Genomic DNA, 22,148 nt, shown 5'->3' on the forward strand with positions numbered 1-22,148 from the left:
ATAACTATTAGCTATGATATAACGCTAAGCACACACACACCTGTAGCCAAAGTAAACAGTCTCGGGTGCGAGATAGTTAACCTTGTTAAAGGAGCTAAAAAAAAATACCAACCGATACTGTGACATAAAATAGGAGCTTGTGCGTGTAGTTGACCGGCCAGGTAATGTTAAACGAGAGTCAACGACATTGCTACGTCAAATACTTTCAGTCAAAGGATAACCAGCTGTTACCCCGTGTGCAGATGTCTGGTACGAAAATAGTGCTACAGTTAAATTTACGCATTACAGTTGAGAAAAAACCAGCGCTATTAAACAACGACAAGAAATATCATTACCACAATTTTGTGTGGCTGATAATTAAAATGAAAAGCTAGTTCAAATCTTCAAGGTGTTTTCCCGTTTTCTCTAAAACTGCAACTGAAAAACAGCTGGTGTGTCCTTGTCAACTGCTCTGTAGCCACAAACAAATGTGAGGCACAATCAGGGCAACAACAGATGTAACATCTGTTATCTGTTGTTATTTCGATACAGATTTCTTGCAGCGCAACTATAACAGAAGTTACAGCTGTTTTCTAGTCGTAGGTGGTGACTACTGATAGGCTATAGTTCTGAAAGTTTCAGATAACTTTGTTAAAGAAAGAGGAGCAAAAAAGACTGAAGTATACATCTGTTCATATGTTACTGCTGTCACTGCATCTGTTTGATAATCAAAATCATAATGTTCCACTTACCACAATCAAATTTGGAAAATGTGTAATGAACTTTCAGATCATCTTTTCCCATACGAGGGGAAAAAAAAAGAAATTTTGACTTTAACTGCGTAAATGGTGGGTGGTCAGAGGAAATATAAAGAATTGCCTGTCATTAGGGATTTCCCTTAGTTGCTTCTCATTTTACTGACCTCCAGGTAGCTGTTGTCACTGTGGTGCTGGCAAGTAATTTACAACTAGAATAAAATTACCAGACAACCTACCAGCTGGTTGCAGTGATTGGCTTGGAGGCCTCAGAGCCACACAAGTCTGGCATTCATCTAAAGCCTGCTAGTGTTACAAAAATTAACCACATGGCAATCTCTCATGGCTGTATAAATGGTTCTGCAGGCCTAGTTCATTGACCATCACACTGTAAACTGACTTTGTTGTTTGGGCTTAAGGAGGGGAGGGACTAAAGCGAACAGATAAGCCAGATCACAGTAAGGTTTAGGCACGCATGCGCCAGAGAGTAATTAAGTTCAAGGACACGTTACATTTCTTTCATGCTGTTCTGTTGCTTTACACGGGAATTTTATTAACCATGTAACGATTGTATACATTTTATTTACATTTGGGAAATCCTCAGTGTATAACTTTGGTATTTTACTCCCGTGTCAGTGGAGTGTTGAATAAAAAATATTTTTGTTCTGTTTGTTTGTTCTGTATTGTTTTGTTGTTTTCCCTAGAAATTCTCACATGGTCTAACTTTATTATGCATTTTTTGAGTGTTAGAGTTTAGTAATTAATCACTGAATGGTCAGCTTTTGGGTATATTTGTTATGCAAGGGGTTTGTGTTTGCCAATGCAGTATACTGGAGGAGACAGATGAGAAGGGAATCTTTGAAAGAACAGATTAATGGTTTTTCTCTTTGCCATCATCCACTTTCTTTCTCCTCTCTCGTAGTCACTGTGTAAACCCTTCACAGCCCTGGTCTTATCTCAATGCTGATATGTGTCACATGATAAGTCATGTCCAAAACATTATACCATTGTACTTTCTTATCACATTGTGATGCAAATGATTTTAAATTCAATAATAGGCTCATTAGGTTTGTTCTGAATTTGCCTCTTTCCTTCTTTTCTTAACTAGTTAAGGTATTTAACGTCTGAGAAAAAATGGCATGTGGCACATTTAACCACTTTTTAGTATCACTCTTATTCATTTCTGCACCCTGTACCCTGCACATTTTTTTTGCTTTGTGTTGACAAACTATGTGTTATAGTACAGATGTACCGCTTTTGCGTATATCTTGGCTTTTGGTTTGATATTTGATAAAGGTGACTGATAAACGGACTCCTATATACCAGACTTCTGCTATTACTGAGTACTCAAAGTGCTTTTATGGTGCATTCATAGATCAACTGCATGCGTTTGTATTACTCATGTGAATCTGGTCCCATTGGAAGCCTACAAATATTTGCCTGTTATAGCCAATGGTTCAAGGATGACTATTAGGGCTGCTACAAACGATTATTTTGATAGTCAACTAGTCACCGATTATTTTTGCGATTAGTTGACTAATCAGATCATGCATCCATTGGACGTAAAACTTACAGCTTATTGCACCAGCATGCATCTGCTCTTATATAACTATCATTAGCTTACAGCTTTAAGTGTTTAAGCTATGTGCTAACTAAAAATAAAGACAAGATGATAGTTTATTAAATTTAAATGAAATTTGCAGATTGTTTCGGTGAAGTTTAATAAACTCAGCCATCTGCTCCTTGCTATCTAAAATATAACAGGACACCGGAGTATATTCTCGAGCATCTCACACTTCTGATAATCAGTTGTCTGCTTGACGTTTATTCAGCTGTGTAAAAACTATAACTTTAATCTCAGCCAAACCGATTTACTCAGGAACAAATAAAATACTGAAAAAAGCCAAACAATAACATTTTTAAGTTATCTAAGTGACTTGTATATCATGTTTAACCTGAGTAGCGAAAGACGGCGGTGGGTTTGAAAACGATTTGCCGGGAGTCCGGTGTTCCCACCGGCTATAGTGAGCCTTGAACCCCGGCTAGCTTTCGAGCTGGTGGGTAACAGACTTCTCCGAAAATGTTGGAGCGCTTCTGAAAATATGTGGTGTCTTGATAAACTGAGCAGTTATTTGAAGCTTAAAGAGTCATATTTACATTCTCGCCTGAAAATATGTTAAACATTTATTTTGTGACCCAGAAAGAATAATAAGAGTAATATTAAAACTAACTAGCTGCTGCCATTGTTGGAAACTGAGCAGGGCCGCGCTATGAGTTCTGGGATAGGTTGGGCCACGAAGTATACACCCGACCCATCCTTCAAATCTGGGGAAATGAAGGGCGCATTTGTCAGAGTCTTCGAATTTGGACAGTTTTTGTCGTGTCGCTGTAACGTAATCGTCCTCCAAATGCGGGCACCGGAGGATGCGGCTCCTGAATTTGGACACAGCTACAATACCGGACACAGCTTCTTCTTCTTCTTCGAGGTTTAACGGCAGCTGGCATCCTTGTACATGCAGTGCTGCCATCTTATGTTTCAGTCCGTTATTACACTCTTAAATCCTACTACTTATTCCTGCGTCTTTTGGGATCCTACAAAGCTTCAAACGGCTCGTCGACTATTAAATTAGTCGTCAATGATTTTGATAGTCGACGTAATCGTGACTAGTCGACTAATTGTGGCAGCCCTAATGACCAATAGCTGGAAGCAAGTTACAGTAAGATATTTTAACAGCTTACTACAAAGTTTCTTAAGCCCTCCTTCTTTATAAAACTGAAGTTGAACCATAGAACTCCATTTGCCCTCAAATTCCAATGATAAGCTTATCCACAGTCCTTGAGAGAAGTCCAGCTGATGGTCTTTAGTGACACAGGATGATGCATATTTTTCATCTAATTTTGAAATATTTTAACTTGCATGAATTAGGATTCCTCTCCGTTCGTGTCACCCAGCACAGATTTATTTAAATTTGCTTCATTACATTGTTATTGTATGTATTCACGGTGCACGAAAATGCATAGTAAGAGGTCAACACACACACACACACACACACACACAAGATATTCCTGATATCTGATTAAAAAGTTATTAAACGAGGAAAAAATCTGACTAGTTGGCTAGTGTGATGTAATTAAGTACTCAGTAAACAGCCAAAATTGAGCCTTTTGAAACGGATGAGGGTCAAATATTGGCTATACAAAGATTGTGTGTATATTTAAAAGCCATTTGAAACTGTTAGTCACATTTTCCAGTAATAAAATTGACTTTTAAATGTCACTGAAATGTGTGGCATTTTGTAACATGCACCAAATTGTACAAACATCATGGCGGATTATTTGTTTGCTGAATGGCTACCATTAACAGTGCCAACATCAGCAGTCACAGACCTAACGTCTTAGAATCAGTAAAGATGTAACTGGCATTGTACATTTAATAAAACAATAATTTCCTTAACCCAATACAATTTCTGGTACAGACTGTTAAGGACAACGTTTAAACATCACATACATAATTTATAAAGCTATTTTGGTCTTTGCACTTTAAGCACTTTGGTGTTCAGCATGTTGAACGCAGACTTGAGGAGGTGGTTATCGACCACCAACCTTGTGTGTGTATATACAGTTTCAGTGTGAATCATTGAACACTCTCTAATCAAGAGAAAGAAACAATAAAGACTGTAAAAACTTTTTAATTGCACGACATTTTTTACTCTGCATTTAGTCTTGGGTTTAGACAAGATGCCATCCTCAACTCACGCATCAGAGAAATATCTTTCAATAGAGTTTATGTTGCTGGAAGTGAGAAACGATGGATGTATCCAGAAATAAATTAAGCTTTGCACCAAATTGCCACTAGTTCATCTTAAGGCCACTCCTTAGGACATGTCTGTGTCTTAATTTACAAAATGTGTGTCAAGTGTTGTGATTTGACCCACTGTTTTGAGTTAGAGCTTGATTTGATGTCCCTAAACCTCTCAGCAAAGCAAAAATGAGCTTACTGAAAACACACTGAGCCACCATTGGCAAATTTATGCACATAGCAGGTCAAGTAATCAAGCTACCACAATAAACTTGATAAAATACTGCAAAATATTGTTTCTCCTTAGCAAACAGAAGGGAACTGTGTGTCTTTAGAGTAGTCACAGTTTTTGTCAAACGCCCCAAAAGTCAGAATCACTGGTGCTCATGAGAGTAGGTAAGCAAGCTGTCAGTCGTGACTATCAATGAATGGTTTACATGGAGACATTAGAATATTAGAGTAATGAATATTCTTCATTTTGGACCAGACAGCCAATTCTGTCATTGCAAGGTAGTGTTGTTGTTTTTGTTTGTTTGTTTGTTTGTTTTTTAAATAATTGTCATCCCAAGTCAACTGTAGATGCTAAACTTGGTTGTTTAATGTTTTTTACAATGTGGCCAACATAGGCTACGTCCACACGTACCCGGGTATTTTTGAAAACGCAGATTTTTCTATGCGTTTGCACCTTTCGTCCACACGTAAACGGCATTTTCGGTCCTTTTCAAAAATACCCGTGTACGTGTGGACGTAGCCATAGTTTAGCCCCTGTGTACATAAAAAAAACAAAACAAAAAACAAACAAACAAAAAAAACCATGTCACTAGAAACTCCCAAAATGATCAGTGATAATCTTGACATAATTCAGAATTCAGTTAGTTTGATCTAATAACTAGGGGTGGGCGGTATAAATGATATCCGGTAGAAACGATATAAATTTGGCCAACAGTAGAGATTTTGACTATACCGCTCTACGGCGATAGCGCATGTTGATGGTGTCATCAAGCTGCGCCTGTTTTGGTCGAAAGCATTGCAGTGGCTGCAACATCATCTGCAAATTATGCCAGGCAACAGTCATAGCAAAGAGACGAAGGACTTCTGGAATATGGGGAAAGACAAAAACTGCGCTTCCTCCACTTCCCTACCATTGATTCATTAATGCTGAATTCTCTCGCAGCTGCTCTATTCCCATGTTGTTGCAGTATATTAATGACTAACCTCGTATTGTGGAGGGATTATCTCAGTTTTTCTCCTAACTGAAGTTTGGTCTGCTTACAGCATCCTGCCATGTGATTGCATTTGTCCCTAACCTCATGTTAACTTTGATCGAGTGGAAAAGGTTTAGCGTCCATCTTTCAGCTTCACTGTGCTAATGTTATGCTAACATAGGTGTTTTGCTAGTGATCACGTAGGACATCATTATATACCAGCTAGTCCAACTTCAGTAACCCTACAGAAGTCACTACAGACTCCTGACTACGGTAGCCGTAACGCTCTGGCAATCCATCAAGCGGTGCGGCTTCATAGCTTACCAAAGTCGTACTAAAACATTTTTGACAGATTTCTGCGCGCTGTGTACAACATAAAATTGGTTTGAGGTCAGTAAGCACAACCAGAATTCATACATAAGGCACACTGTCGATTTTTGAGAAAATTAAAGGATATTAAGTGTGCCTTATAGTGTGTAAAATACGTTATACAGAAGAAAAGAATATATATCGCGATATATATCGTTACCGCACATGCTTCAAATTATACTGTGATATGGATTTTAGGCCATATCGCCCAGCTCTACTAATAAGTCTTTAAAAGGTGACTGATGATTTGATTTGATCTAATTTATGAATGTGGGGACCCAGAAGGATCAACCCTGGTCCTTCATGCTTACTACTGTTTCTTCTGAGAAAGTTGCTATGCGTTTTCTGCAAGCTCAAAATTGTCAAGCATCTTGGTAGCTTATAAAGGTACCATGATTTCTTTATAGGCATCCAAAATGCCGGTTTTGATTTCTGTGATGGAGTTGCTTTCGTGACTTGTCAAGTAATGCCGTTGACAGTGGCATGCAGTCTGTTGACATCACATCTTCCGGTCAATTCAGCTTGCCCAGAAAACCCAGCCAAGTAGGTACTAAAAAAGTACTTGTTACCAGTTACTACCACTTAATGCAAGATCGCAAAAACCCAGTCAAGCTGAGTTGAGCCAGGACGAGTAGGTACTAGTGGAAAAGGACTAATAGTGTGTACAGACAGAGAGGAGAAAAAAGCTGCAGCCTGCAGACATTATAGGTAAATGTATTTCTCAGCACAGGCTGAATGACTCCCAAGACTTTAGATGTTGACGTCATAAACCTTTTTGGTACACTTTGTACATTTCCATTGATCACTCTGTCTTCGTTGCAGCAGTACCTCTTCAGTGGTGTGAATGAGGGAGACATGGCAGACCACACGCCACCTCTGGAGTCTGGCCAGCTTCTCAGCCCTGAACTCCCAATCCTGGCCTCACCACCACCCCCAGCCATGGTCAACGGGGAGGGCCCCCAGCAGGTACACTAATTTTTGTCCAGTATTAGAAATTTGTTCTAAATGGTGCTTCTACTTTTATCTGTTGGCATTTAGGTGTTCAGGTGTAGAGCTGCTGTGAGTTTGATTTCATTTCAGGGCTAAAGGTGTTTCTTTGTGTGTGTTGGGAGGATTAGCTATTGTGTAATACTTGAGTCAGAGATATTGATGCCATTGATCGCACTACATAAATGAACTCCATCAGTGAAATTGAGAATTTTTCACTGGTGCACTTAAAGCACTTCTACGCAAGTAGTAACACTGGAGGCAGTGATGGTAATATTTTTGACCAGCATGGCAGAGACGCACTTCTGTGGGATTTTTACAGAATATCTACAGTCCAGCAGTGACTCCTGTGTCATGCAATAATAAATCCAAAAAGTGTTTGAAACCCTACATTTGTAGAGTTATTTACTATGGCTGACTGTTATATTTTATATGAAATTATATTTCTTTTTTTTCTTTTTTTTTCTTTTTTTAGTAAGAAACTGTTATCAGATGAACTTAGATCCACCTCTTGTCAATTGCAATTTGTTTGAAGGCTTGTTTCAGATGCTAAACAAACTATACCGCTATAGTTCTTACTCAGTTCAGTATTGAAACAGCCAAAATGGGTTTTGCTGTGCTCACTTCATTTGCTCATTGAACAAATTTCACAGGCAAGAGGTGCCACTCCTCTCTCGGTTTTGATAGTTTTGCTATATATGTACAGGAAATGGATTGGACCCCACACCTGCCTCAATCATCTCTTGTCAGCATCAGGGTGAGATTGAGCGGTCCTGACAAGCCTCTGTGATATCCCTGTCATTTTGATGGTCACCAGTCCAATTTGTTTAAGTTTCCCCAACTTCCTGGGGGATGGCAGGGAATCCACAGTGATATCTTTTTGTCACTTCCCCAGTCTTATGCAGTTTGTCCTGATAAGACTTGCTAATATTAGCACTGCCTTACAAACATGCCTTTCTAGCCATTGCCGTCATTTTCCACAGTGGAAAAACCCTCACCTGAATCAGGCTTTGTTCAAACAGAGATCAAATTTTGCTTGCGGTGCTCAGCTATGGGTCTGTTGTCCTCAGGGAATTCGGTTACATTACCATCATCCACAAAGACCTTACCTGATTACCTGAACATGTTCTGTGTCAATGTTTAAACTGTTTAAAAATGTGAGGAAATAAAAAGCCACTTTTTCTGCCTGGTCTACATAATTACACCCCCTGCTCCTTGAAAATCACTTACATGTTACTTGCATATGAAAAACAAATACCAAAAATATGTAATTTTGTTTTGTTTAGTTGTTTAAAAAAAATCTTACAGAGCCCTGTCAGAAGTTACATTAGAGTAAATGAAAATAAAACATGAATAAAATACAATAATGTAATCTTTACTCTCTGTTCACACACTAGTGGCGACAGAGCTTCCATGCAAGGTGTGGCATGCCATGGGGACTAACTTGGGGGCATGTTGCATGGCCAGGGGTTAACCAAATACCATTCACTACTTTATACAAAAACTGTTGTTTTCCATTTAATGTGACAATTTTATGTTTGGGCAGCACAATAGTGCAGTGCTTACCACAGCAAGGAAGTTCTGGATTTCTACTTCCTGTTCAGCCAGAGCCTTTCTGTGTTGAATTAGCATGTTCTCCCTGTACCGGCACAGTTTTCGCTTATGTACTCCAGGTCATCCACAGTCCTAAGCCATGCATGTTGAGTTGATTGGTGATTCTAAATTGTATGCAAGCAGTTTGTGGTTGTGTACCCTTTGGTAAACCTTATTTGGGTAGGTGGTTTGGAATGTGGATGAAGCTGTTGAAAGATGGCAGCAGAAATCAACATGGCACTTTTTTTTTCTTTTTTTTTTTTCTTTGCTTTCCCTACCATTTTCTTTCTGTTGTCAAAATTGGACCTTGTGTGGTAGTTACTGCTGAGTAACTGCTTTATTAATAGTATATTTAAAAAAACAAACACAATAAAAAAATAGATTTGGGTTGTGGATGAACATTTTTAACCAATAGCTTAAAAAATGACAAACTAAATATTGAGAACACAGTGCTGAAAATAGGAAATGTTCCACAAGGTAACCTTTTGGATAGCATCCATTATGTATGTGTTTTTCAATGAAAGGGTGACAAAACTGGATATTATGCGGCACATTTTCAAGGTCAACCTATTCCATCTATATCTATCATTTTTAGCAATGCTGTATGGGTACATGTCATGCTTGCATGGGTGTGTCATGCTTGCAGTGGGTTTCCTGCTGGTGATGTTCTACTGTTCTTTTTTTCCCTTTGAAGAGCAGATAGTGGTGGTTCACACACACAAAGCACTGTGGCGCCCAGAGCACAGCAACTACATGTAATTTATTTTAACTATGATTAATATCTATTGATTATTTTCAGTCAATCAATAGTTTCAACTTTTATATCAGTGCCCTCATACAAATTAATTTGTCTGCACACCCACCTTCAGTGTTGGTTTTTTTTTTATGACATTATCTGACCCTAATCTTTGCATTTTCATGTTATTTTTATCTTATTTTTGACCATTTGATAAACACAAATGTCAGAAACATTTAAAGTGCTATTTGTAGTCTTGATTCTTATCATTTTTGTGCTGGTGATTTTATTTTACTATAGTCTAAAATCTCTTTTGTGAGGGACCAAACATGTTTGTAGGTAAGAAAAACCCTTCTGGGGTTATTTGTTGTTGTGTTTTGTTTGTTTTAGTACATTGTGCAGATGACATGTGGCACAGTTTGTGGCCACCTGAAAATAATACTGGCATTTTGCAATATTTCATATAGGGGTTACAACCCATCATTGTTTGAGTGATGCTGTAAATCTAATGTGTGTAGTGTTGTGTCTGAGGAGGTGCATAAATATCATGACAGCTGCAGAGTGAGGAGCAGGAACCACTGGAGGGGTCTGGGCCCTGACAGAATGAGGCAGGACTGAGGTGACAGTGAAGAGGATTCACAGCGATGGCTGACCCCTTTATTTCTGACCTTTAAGTTAGAGAAGCTACAAGAACACTTCTTTCTTTCTTTGTTCTTGTTTTTGTTGTTGTTGTTTAGTTTTTTTTCCCCCTCTTTCGCCGGTCTTGGCTTGGTATTAACGCTCTATTGGACCAATTATTCTGACTCACAGAGGAAGCTGTTGTCTGGAGGTCATTACCTGAGATGATTCTATTTAAGAGATAACTTTGGCTACAGTGTGATTCACTGCTTCTTTCCATTTAAGCCCCCCCCCCTTTTTTTTTTTTCTGCTTTTTCCGTTTGGTTTGTAGCTAAATTGGTAACAGATGAATCAGTCTTTCTGTCAATGTTTAAGCCTAGCTAATGGCTTATGTACTTAGCTGTTGGCTGTGCTGATGGATATATGTTCTTTTTCTGTTCATTACTCCTTTTCATTAGACCTGCCATTTAATGTTTCTGTGCTCTTTGTGCTTATGTTCTTGTGTTTTGATGGATTTTAGGTCTGTTCGTAACCTAACAGATTGTAGGGAATTAGTATCAGTCCTTGGTACAGATGTCTTGCTGTGCAGTTTCTGTTAGAAAGCCTGCCAAGGAACCATCCAACCTTTTGGGAAATGTATATAATAGCTGCTTAATTCAAGACAAAGTAGCACATTTGAGAGAAGGCTTTGAAAGAACACTGAATGAAGAAATTGCTTTCACTTGTAGTCTGTGCAGATGCAGTCTTGTCAGTTTTCCATTTTTAACATGAGATGAGCTTTAAACATGAGAAGTCGACTTTGGTCAAGTGTAATACTCAGTATTAAATGGTAGATACAAAAACTGAAGCGGGGACATAGCCATGAGTCTGTGGTCTGCTTGTGGCTGTGTCTCATGCGTGGGCTACTGTTACTGTGGGATAGTGAGACCTCACTCCCAATTCAGCTGTCTCTAGTGTCGGCCAGACACAGGAGACAGGGCCTTGAATATGTGCCTCTCATAAGTTGCCAGAGGGCTTGAGATGTTGTGACAAAAATGCAACCCACTCTGCTTGTCTCCTGGTCAGCCACTGAATCATCTGTGAAGATGAAGGTGAGCCCACTATTTGTCAACTATTGTGAGGGGGTGAACAGTGCGTGACTCAGCAGTGTTTAGGACACTTTCCTCTAAGCTAGTAAGATGAACCACCATCACTGCTGCACCAGTATTCAGAAGAGACACAAGTACTAGTTAAGCATAGGCACAGTATTTCTGAGCTGAGAAAAAATATCCAGTTATCAGTGCAGATGATTTTCCTATTTGCCATCTGTGTATTTTGAAACCAGATACCAGAACAAGGGCTGGATCAGTTTGTAAAAACGTACACTCACCAACTAACATCCTGTAATTGACAAGCCGTTAGCCAAAGGTTAAATAGTAATAAGTTAAAAAGAAAAAAACACGACACTATTGTTTCAACATCACAACCACTAAGCCCCTGTTTTGTTGTGTTGTAATCTTATTTAGTCACTGCTTACCAAATGCCTTCCCTGTAAATTTTTTAAAAACTGCACCCCATTGTCAAATGTGTAGGCTATAAAAAAAAAGAAAATATTACTGTGACTTCATAACCCTGGATTAAGCAAAGGTTTGGCCATGTTTTAAGAGACTACAAAGCTTTTGCAATAAACTGGCTGACAGACCTGTGGCATCATTCATCTTCCCCCTGCTACTGATGTGAAGAGACCCACTGCTTGACAGTTACTGCTGGTTGGAAGCTGACTCCTGGTTTTCACTTCACTGTCTACAAGCATTCGCCTTTGCGTCCTTTTTAAGATGCACAGGAAATCAGGCTTTGCCTTTCTGTAACTAGCATTTATTTAGATGTGGTGTTAACAATTTGGTGATAAGTTATATGGAGCTCATTACCTGCTGTGGTTTAAGAGGGCACAAGATGACTACTGGCAGAGAGTTTGCAGACATCTGCAAGTTTTTGTTCTGCTTGCTTAACAGGTTTTTGATTAATTGCTTTCCTCTAGTTCTAGATTTTCTTGTACTTATGGCGAATGGGCATTGTTGGTGAGCTTCATTCTTTCCACTCTGGCCTTTGCTTTGAAGTATCTGCTGTGTGTGAAGAGCTTTGGCGCACCCTCATGCAGACATACAATGACACTTGACACACATTGCAGTGGTTACTGAAATAATTACAGCATTTTATCAAAACATGCTTTCAAATGCAAAAGCAAATTGCATGTTGACAACTACAGTTGATAAAGGTGTGGAAGGAAGTAATAACTAGATTTGTAGAAAAAAAAAGCTTTTTTGTTATTATGCACTAAAATGCCATAAGTAGTTTTTGTAGCAGAGATTCTGCCCCCTTTTTGACGACACTGAATTTGGCCGTTATGTCAGGGAAATAGGTGAAGCCAATCTTAGTCAATGGCCCCATTCGGAAATATGAAGACAAATCCCTTGGGTGATGTAATATGATACATTGTGCTCTTTAGGTATCTTGAGACAGTATTTTTTTTAAAAACAAAACAAAAAACAACCCAACAACAAAATGCATAAATATGTAGCAGGGTTTCTAAGGTAAATTTAAACTTTTAACTTTGGTTGTTTTTTGTTTTTGGTAGAAATCTAGAAGAAAACATGGGCAGTGGAAAAGAATAACACATGGATTTTAATGTGGCCAAAACTGTGAAACTACCTGGGCTTTCAACTGACCAAATAGTGACCAAGCTAGAAAATCTCAGCTAGGAAACAGACTTTGAGTCCAAGGACTGTTTTGATAGTGGAACAAAGTGCCTTCGCTTTAATGAGAGATTGCTTTGGAAGCAGTACACTCAGCACAGCACTTCACAAGTGTGGGCTATGTGGTAAAGTAGCCAGATGGAAAGTGCTCCTGAGTAGGGGAGAAAAAAAACAAGCCAAAAGTAACAGGGCTGTGCATTACTTGCCTAGCACTAGTTTCACTGTCAAGCATGGTGGTAGAAGCATGGCAGTGATTTTCCTAAATATGTGATAAGAAAAGATGAGAGCCAGCTATTGAAAATCTCTCTTGACTATCATTATGCTGTTGACATCCTTTTTTTATTTGTAACTATGCACTCATTTCCCAGCCATTGTTGGAATTGGTTGAAAATTGACTCCAAACTATACGCAGCCCAGAACCTTTCCAGAAATGTAACTACATCTCAGAATGACGTAGTAAAGGATTTCCAGGCCCTATAAACATGGCAACTTGATTTCAACAACAAAATGTGCTATATTGTAATTGTGTTGAGCTATTATTGCTTTGCAGTAGCTTCAGTTAAAAAGACTATTTTAAATTTATTAGCTCCAGCTGGATTGAAATGCACATAGAATCTCTGGACAGTAACAGTTGACCCAGTAGTATTTGGAGGTGGAATAAAAGAGTGATGGAAAGATGTAAAACATGTGGGATATGTTAGATTTGTATTGTTGATTGTCATTTATGCTTAGAAATATTTACTTATATATGCTTAGAGTTTTGTAATTAGTTGTAGATTGGTAGAGGTTTTGATCCTTGATAGTCTGCAAACTTTGTGTGTATTGGACAGCACTTTGGGAGCATGAGAGGTCATACCGTGTCTTATTGTTTTATGGTAGGATTAACGTAGTTGCGTCTGTTCTAGTCTGAGTGCTTTTCTGTTTAGATGACCTGCTGGACTTCCTTACCGGGGGGGTCTAGTCTACCCTCTTCCTGACCAAGGATGTTTGACCCTTTGATCAGCAGTCCACACACACACACACACACACACAGGCAAGGTACTCTTTGTGTGTATTGTGTGTATGTAGACGTCATATGTTAATGAACTTATGCATATTCATGTAACCTCAATAAAAGAACAGTGGTACGGGAGAACGGACGAGACCAACTGGAGTCAAGCGGTTGTCCGGTTCTCTCCCGTGCACGAGAAACATGAAGAAGCTTGCCTACTTGTGTCTTGCTTTGCAGTGTAATTATATTGTCTTCAACGTTCCAGCGGATGGGTTCAAGCTACAAACCTATCAGGATATACTGTCATTTATTTTCAGTTGATTATTATTTGTAGGGATGTCATGATACCAGAAATTTAGTACATCGTATGAATAGAATTACATGGTTTTAGTACCAAAGAAAATGATCTTTGCATAGAATTACACTCCTTTATTTAAAAAGTCATTTCAAATCGTTGAGACTATGGCAGTCAGTAATTTAAAATGTTATCATTATATTGTGTTTACCATAGCTGGAGAGTAGCCTAATGTTACAGTTACATAGTGAGAATAGTCAAATCTTCAAGTCAGGCTGTCAAAATAAAAAAGAGGAAGAGAGAAAATCCAAATCAGCTTAAGAAACAAACTGTACTGTAATTTATTTGGGATTTTTGCAAAACGGTGATCCCAACAGTGCACCCATTTAAATAGAATGCATCATTATTTTGCTCTGATAGTACTGCTGGTATAATAGTTAAGTTGATCAGGTATAAATTGCCTTTGTCTGCATATAGAAGTCACTGGTGAATTACTTGAATTTTTTTGTTTTTCTTATTGTCTGCATACCAGCATTTCAGTTCAGTTAGCTAATTGCTCAATTCTTATTATTGGCCAATTAACTTTTTAAATATGTAGATTTTGAAAGGTAAAAGTCTTGAATTCACAAATTTCAAACACCAATTATCCCCTCCACTGAATTGTGAAATATTCATATGTAGTTTGAAAACGACAATAAAAAAAAAAAAAAAGGTTGTCTGTTTTTTGTGCATCGGAATATAAATATATACTTGTATTTTTTTTTTAATTGAAGTACAGATTAATATAGGTCAAAACCATTTAAAAGCTATTACTGTATATCATTTTATATAATGACTTAATGCAAAGCTCAAACACCCTGTCAGTCAGTAGTGTTTGGTCAGTATTGATGTGTGTTTAGAAAGGGATGATCTGATATCCTCGTGTTGGTGTTGTTCCCAGACCATCATGAAAATGTTGTTCCAGGTTCAACATTGCAAGTGACCAATCACATTGTTGTGACGTTATTCCTTTGCGCGCCAAGCCATTCGTGCATTTATGAAATTCCAATGTTGCAAGGACAATATCAATTCTGCTTACTGTTTATTAAAGGGTTACGGTTAGGGTTAGGGTCAGGGTCTGTTGATCGGCGGACAGAGGCGGTTTCACGCAGCTTAACTACAGTTTTTTGTTTTACGCCGGTTTTTCCCGAAGTCGCAAAAGTATGACGTCACAACATTCTGATTGGTCACTTGCAATGTTGATCCTGGAACAACATTTAGTATGATGATCTGGGAACAACACCAACACGAGGATATCAGATCAACCGTTTAGAAATATGATGAGGCATAAAGTAGAGAAATGAAAACTAATTAACTTTGTAAACAAGATGCCAGTGGAAGCTGTTGTGTAAATGAGATGTATGAATCTGTATGACTGACTGTGTGCTTTGGTAATGCTTTGTAGTTGCTCTAATACATATAACAGATTATCCTCTCTAAATTAATGGCACAGAGAAGAAGACGGTTATTTACAACAGTATGAAAACCTCTTTAAATTATTTTATTTTTCAGGGTTTTTTCCCCCCCCTATCCCCTTATGTAACGTTTCCAGGGTATCCTGGAGGGTGGAGAATCATTAAATTGGTTTGAATCATCATTGCACACGCAAGTGTATGCCATCAGCTGCAGGGAGACTGCGTTAGTTCCTGGCTAGTTCCGACACTGGCAGGATTTTTCCCTGTGTCATTTGGCTCCTGCTTCCTGTCCACCCAGCTGCTATCTCGCATCAACACACAGTAAACAATTAAGAGGAACAAATAGTGAGAAACCTGAACTCTGAGTCACCAACGGCAGAAAAACGTCAGAGCTAACAGCCACAAACGCACAGAACAGCCCCATTCTCCTGGGTAATAAAACACCGCAGTGGCCACCTGTGTGACAGCGTGTGCGTACTGATCCTCAATCTCTTTGCATAGGGCTCATACTTGGATGCAGATCTTTATAGCAGTGAGAACAAGATATACTGCTTAACCTTTGGACACACTGGTTATATAAATTTGTGGCAGCTTAACTGAATTGTGTTGTTCCCTGTTGTGAATGTAACTGGGAAACCATTGCACATTACAGTGCTTAGTCATCTGTGTGAAAAGTAACCTTTGCAGCATCCTAGCACTTCTTCAGAGTCTGTCTACTTACAAATAAAGTCATCACGCTGTTGGTCTTTACTGCATCTGGACATTTAATACAGACAGCCAGCTTGGGTTGGAGATGGGCACAGAGGTTTTTGGAGCCAAGCAGTGACGTTGTGGATCTTTCTGCTTTGTTTTTTAAAAATAACTTTCTCCTTAATCTTTGTTGTTCTGCCATTGTCTGTGGTAGCACCTAGGCTGTGCTCAAATTATTAATTAATTCACTTGCACACTCATTCAATCACTATATAGTGTTGGCTGTATTGTAGGCTCACTAGGACATAACTGGAGACAATTGTTTATACATTTCAGACACTACATGTATGTACTGCTGCTGAGATTGTAGACCATGCGCACCTCAAACTTGCAACTAAAAAAGTAAAGTATGATGGAAACTGCAGGTGTAACTGCGTTATTATATAATAATAATAATAATAATACACTAATTATGAAAGAAAATTACCATTTCAAGTTGCAAATTGCAAATATTTCATAAGTAATCTACTTAAGTATGTATCACAAATGTATGTACAGTTTAGACTGAGCATTTAAAGTCTTGAATATGGCTCTCCTGTTTAAATCTGGCACCCAATGGGTGGGTAATATTTACAGTTGTATTTTTGAATGGCAAGACAAAGTTTTTGAATTCCCTGCTTATTTACTGAGTAGTACATTATATGGTCAGGCAGATATAGTCCTGCAAAAGCTTTCAAATTTGGCACGCTGATTGGGGCTAAATCGGGATCTTACAGACTTGGACACCCGTAAATGATCAGAACATAAGGTATTGTATTGTTATTGCTCGGATTTGGGCATCTTCACAGCATTCTTGCGCCATATTTTATTTTCATTCAACATCCCATTTTGAAAAAGCGTCACTGGACCTCTGGTTAACTGCTGAACTGCTTGAACCTGTCATTGCTGTTTGCAGCTATATTTGACAGTAGGATTTTAAGTTAAGCTTTACATCTGAGCTTCCTGGGGATGTAAGAGCTATGTTTGTGCATGACACGTGGCACTATCAAAAGAGGAACTTGTCTTATCTGAAAGTGATTTATCTTTTATGGTGTCGTTCCCCCGCCCCATTCTGCAAAGTCAGTTTATGCATTAAAAATGTTAGATGTAGTTATTCTCAAACTAGTAGGTTTTTTTTTTTTTTTTTTTCTGCTTCTTGTATATGTGGCAGGTTCTAAGGTCTCAAAAAAACGCACCAAATCCATTTGCTTGTTTCACTAATGGCAAGATGATGTTTTCAGTTTTGTTTTATTTTGTTTTAAATTCAGAGGATGATGAAGGATAAATTATTACAGATGAATAAGTAGATTTTGCCTTTTTGCGCTGTAGTGACTCTCCACTTAGTAAGCAGTTGTCTACAAATTGCATGGTTGAATGACTGCAATATTTTAGATTAAAAAAATTAAAGGCAAGTGAAATCAAGCTGAAGGTTCACTATTCATATTTCACTTTGTGCTTTAGTCCATAACTGCCTGCAGGAAAAGGAAAAAGAATAAAGAAAAAAAAATCCATAATTCAAAGAGTGTCAGCCTAATGATTATATCCATTTCTTTTTAGTGTGTGTGAACTGCATAAACTAAAGTTTACCTTTTGAAGTGTTTTTTATTTGATTTTGATGTTTTACAGTCAGATTGTGTGATTTTTGTTTTGTGGAAGAGTTTGTTGTACTCTTTGTTCAGCAGTGTCAGTGACGCAGAATATTGGGTAACTTGACATACGCTGATCAAGTGATCAGCACTGTCGCTTTAAGGAACGATCCATTTGGAGTAAATGAGGACAGATGTTAGTAAAGCACTGAGTACTTGCAAGCTGTGTGCGTTGTGTCACTATACAAATAATCTCTCGGTTTTGTTTCATTTTTGCTGCTTTCTGATCTTTAAAGACAGCACAAATGACACGAGGCTGGAATTGTCACAAATGCAGGAGCTCTGCAGTTGAACTCCTACCACCTCATCTCCGCTCAAATTGATCGGAGTATTAAGAGGATGTACGGCATGTTGCTCTGTGAATGGGAGAGAGAGACAGGGAGAGTATGAGGGGGAGGGAGAGAAGGGAGGGCGAGGGAAAGGGACTGTAGCGTAGTCGTATATGTCAGCCTCAGAAGCTGCGTGGGTCGCTCAGCTCCCTCACGCCATTGTTGTTGTTGTGAAAAAGAGAGAACAAAGGACTCCCCATGCTGTGGACCCCTTATACCTTTGCCGGCTCAGCTGTGCCATGATCACACCCTGATGGAATGCTCTTGAAATTAACCATATTAAGGAGCACAGCAGGCGTTAACTGAGCTGGCACGCAGTCAGTCACAGAGTCAAGAAGGGAACTGGAGAGGGAACTGAGGCATCATCTAAAGTCCTCCTTATTTTTGCTCCTGATTTCTTGGGCTCATCTGCCTCCTTTTCCGGAGAGTGGCTACTGCTGATAACGTTTCAATCCCTTCTGTGAAGGTTTGGCGTGGACATCGCTGTGGCTTATTTGTTGAAGGGGTTGCTGTGGATACTGACGGTAGGGAGGCTGCACTAGAGCCAGAGGCGAAAGTGAACAAGCCGCCTGCTGCAGAGAGAGACGCTGTTTGAGCAGATGCGGCTGAACCACGCTAAGCAAGCATGAGATTTATGAACTACTTTGTGTAAATGCTACGTCCAGTGCAAGAGACCGATCTCTATATTACTGCACTCCTCGCATCTTGTCAGTTTCTTCCTGGACTTTATGCAGGAGTTCATGGAAGTGGAGGATGTTAAAAGAAAACATCCAAGCCAGATGTGTTAGCATCGCAGGTCATGTGATTTCTCATGAGGGTTGGGTGAAATGGTGGAGGGTCTGATAGACCCTGGAGCATCTTTTCCTTTCTGTGACTGCGTGAACAGAGACGCTTGAATGAGAAAAAGCAATGCGGGCAACAGTAAGTAGCAGTCAAATCTTTCGCAAGCAAAATTTCCTTTGTTTGATTTTTATTGGCTGGCAGTGAATGTCACAGTATTGATTACAACAGTAATTTCCAGTGTAAAATTAAATGGGGGAGGAAATATCCTACAAAGCATATTTGCTTCAAATCAAAGAGAGTGTAAAACAAACATACACATGCAGCCGTCTCTGAAGTAGCGAGACTTTGATTCACTTAAACCTCCCTTGCCCCTCCCACCACCTCCATCATCTACGCTTGCTGCTGACGCTGCTTGTGTGGGTTTGTATGGACATATGAGGCTCTGTGTGGCAGGCAAAGGGCTCTTTCCTCTCCCTGCTGAGCACATGAATGGGAGCAGTGTCAGAGATGGAGGTGCTGATGATTTCAGTGCTTGAAGCGAACCATAGTCAAAGCCCTTTGCTAGAGGAGTGTAGATTCTATGACAGCGACTTCCACAAGAGTGAGGTAACTAGCTCCCACACACAGTGCCAGGCAACAAAAGCCTAGTTGCGCATGTTTCAGACTTTAAAAAGACAAGTTAACGGAATAATCAGTTTGTGATCTTGATATTTTCATTTTCTAACCTAAGCTAACCTGTTATTTAATTGAAAGGAGAAAAATAATGATTGTTATAAACTTACAATAACACTTTGGATGCAGCTCTTAAAAGAAAGGTTATATTGTCAGAGACCTTGAAGGTGATTGGAAATGTCTTTACAGACCAAAGTGTGCTTTTTAGTTTGTGCTTTCTTGGTTGTTGTTTTTTTTTGCTTTTTTTTTTTTTCCTGGTCTTTTGTAAATGACATAAGCAGTGTGACTCATTGTCGGCTACGTAGCTGTGTCTTTTCTTAATCAACAAATTTGTCTTTCCTGTACATTTGATTTAGCTGTGGCGAGAAACTGTTTTCCAGCAAATTATATTTTATATTATCATATTGGTTTTTGTATTATTTTTTTTTTATACTTTTTTTTTCTTTTTTACGATTGTGGTTTTTACCTTTTTGACTTTCCTGAATTATACCTTCTTTAGGGTATGAGACGGTTTAATTATTTTAAAGTTATTCATTAAGCATGGCACTTTTGTAGGTCATTCAGTATGCCTTCACTGAAATGAGAGTTTGAAACTCATATTTTTCTGTTTGTCATCTTGTTTGCTTTCTCACAGGTAATCCTGGTGCAAGTAAACCCAGGTGAGGCCTTTACTATTCGACGAGAGGATGGTCAGTTTCAGTGTATCACAGGTAAGAAGAAGCGTTGATCTTTTTAGTCTAAATTTTTATCTGTGTTGTCTAATATGACATAACGTTCAGTTAAGTCAGTCTTAACTTTTTTTTTTTTTTTTTTTTTACCTCACTGGATGTTTTTCACCCGTCTTTATTCATTAATGCATAGAGACAAAAACAAAACAAAACGTATTTTCTCAGTTCTGTTTTTTGCCTTTAAAAATTAGTTCATACAATGTCATCTGTTAATCTATTTTTGGAATACAATAGTTTCCCCAGCATTTTAAAGAGATAATTAGGCGTTGTGTTTGACTATGTGTTTTCTGCATAGATAACACGGCAACAGTATTAGATCAAGGTTTAATTTTCATCATAACCTTGTACATATGAATACATATAAAATGTTAAAGCTTCAAACTCATTCATTTGCAGCAGAAATCATCAACAGCTAATGAAAAATAAGGCACCTGCATGACTGTCACTCAACTGAAGAGCCTTTTCTGGCATTTGGTAGAGAAGGCGTGGCTGTCAGATAATCATATTAATCTTCACTCTGCATCACGTTTACAAAGAGAAAATGAAAGTTGAAATGTTTGGATAAACTTAGCCTTGGGAAAACTAGAGACCTAGAGGGGAGTAGGACAAAGGGAGATTAAGTTGAGCCTAAAGTCAAAGTTGGGCTGGTAAATCTGATCATTCTACTTGTATGTTCGTCATTTAAGTCATGGTGGTTGGTAGTGGTACATTTAACTGCTTCATATCTTAAAGCATGCATAATATTTTCCACCGTTACGTATGTAAATGGGGTGGAAAAATTACTATAGGAGGGGTTGTATTGAATTACAGGGTTGCAGTAGTGTTAATAAAGTGCTTGATGAGTGCGGTTTTTTTTTTCTCAGGATATGGTAATCTGATTAACACAGATTCTGTTCTTGTCAGTTATTTCCTTTATGTGGAGTCATTCAGCTTGGTTTTTTCGCCTTGAAAGAGAGGAAGTTGGTGAGGATGCAGTGACGTATTTTTACTGAAAAAATATCAGAATGGTAGTCATGTGTCATAGCTCTCAGCTTGCTCAGTGCCATAATTGCACGTATAGTTTCAGTTACAACAGTGACTAGTTCAAAGAATGGCATATGACAAGATGTTTTTAAGACAAATATCTTTAAACGTGCTTAAAGGACAGATTCTTGTTCTGTAGTATGTGATGTACATGTGGTCATGCAAGCATTATTTAAGTGTGTTTTGTTTACTATAATCATTCCATCTGTCTTTAAAGTTAATAAGAGGCTTCAGCATTCTGAGACTGTTGAATCAAATGGGTATCTTCCAAAGGTACCGTGGTTTAAGTATGAAGTTCTTTATTTTCTTCATCTGGACACTGTTTTCCTTGTCAATATGGCAGCAAGAGGATAACATGAACAATTAGATGCCTACTGAAAAGCACAGATAGTTTGGAAGGTATTCATTTGACTTGTCAAACTCAGACTACTGAACGCTCCTATTACGTTTGCTGAACTTTAGAAGAGAGCTTTTTTTAAAAAATTTTTTATATTTAATCAAAGCCTTCAGACTTTGTCCCTCATCACTTGAATTACACATAAGGAAGAGACCTGTGACCATTGTAAACGGGAGCAGTGATTAAAGCAAGCAAAACCGGTTTTGTGTACTCATACGATCACATGTACTGTTTTTAGAAGACTTAAAAATGAGTGAGCCTATTGTTTAACACAACAAACTAACAAAAAATATGTTAACAAAATGTGCATTATTTATACGAATCTAGC

At 38.5% G+C, this 22,148-nt stretch overlaps 1 protein-coding gene across 3 annotated transcripts in view; it reads left to right on the forward strand.

Moving 5' to 3' along the window:
* The window catches only part of fndc3a (fibronectin type III domain containing 3A), a 47,564-nt gene that overhangs the window by 666 nt on the left and 24,750 nt on the right, over nucleotides 1-22,148 (forward strand). For 2 of the 3 annotated variants that reach the window (XM_086262140.1, XM_086262143.1), the window contains exons 2-3: nucleotides 6,930-7,073; nucleotides 20,307-20,382. In XM_086262140.1, the coding sequence (XP_086118266.1) occupies nucleotides 6,963-7,073; nucleotides 20,307-20,382 (187 nt within the window). In that variant the 5' untranslated portion in view covers nucleotides 6,930-6,962. The remainder of the gene's footprint in view (nucleotides 1-6,929; nucleotides 7,074-20,306; nucleotides 20,383-22,148) is intronic. The other variant, XM_086262141.1, reaches the window with a different exon arrangement.

Source organism: Aulonocara sp. 'chitande type north' Nkhata Bay, linkage group LG14 (genome assembly GCF_057382095.1).
Source record: "Aulonocara sp. 'chitande type north' Nkhata Bay isolate Kocher_YH1m ecotype deep benthic linkage group LG14, A_spYH_male_GT1.1, whole genome shotgun sequence".
Lineage (NCBI taxonomy): Eukaryota > Metazoa > Chordata > Actinopteri > Cichliformes > Cichlidae > Aulonocara > Aulonocara sp. 'chitande type north' Nkhata Bay.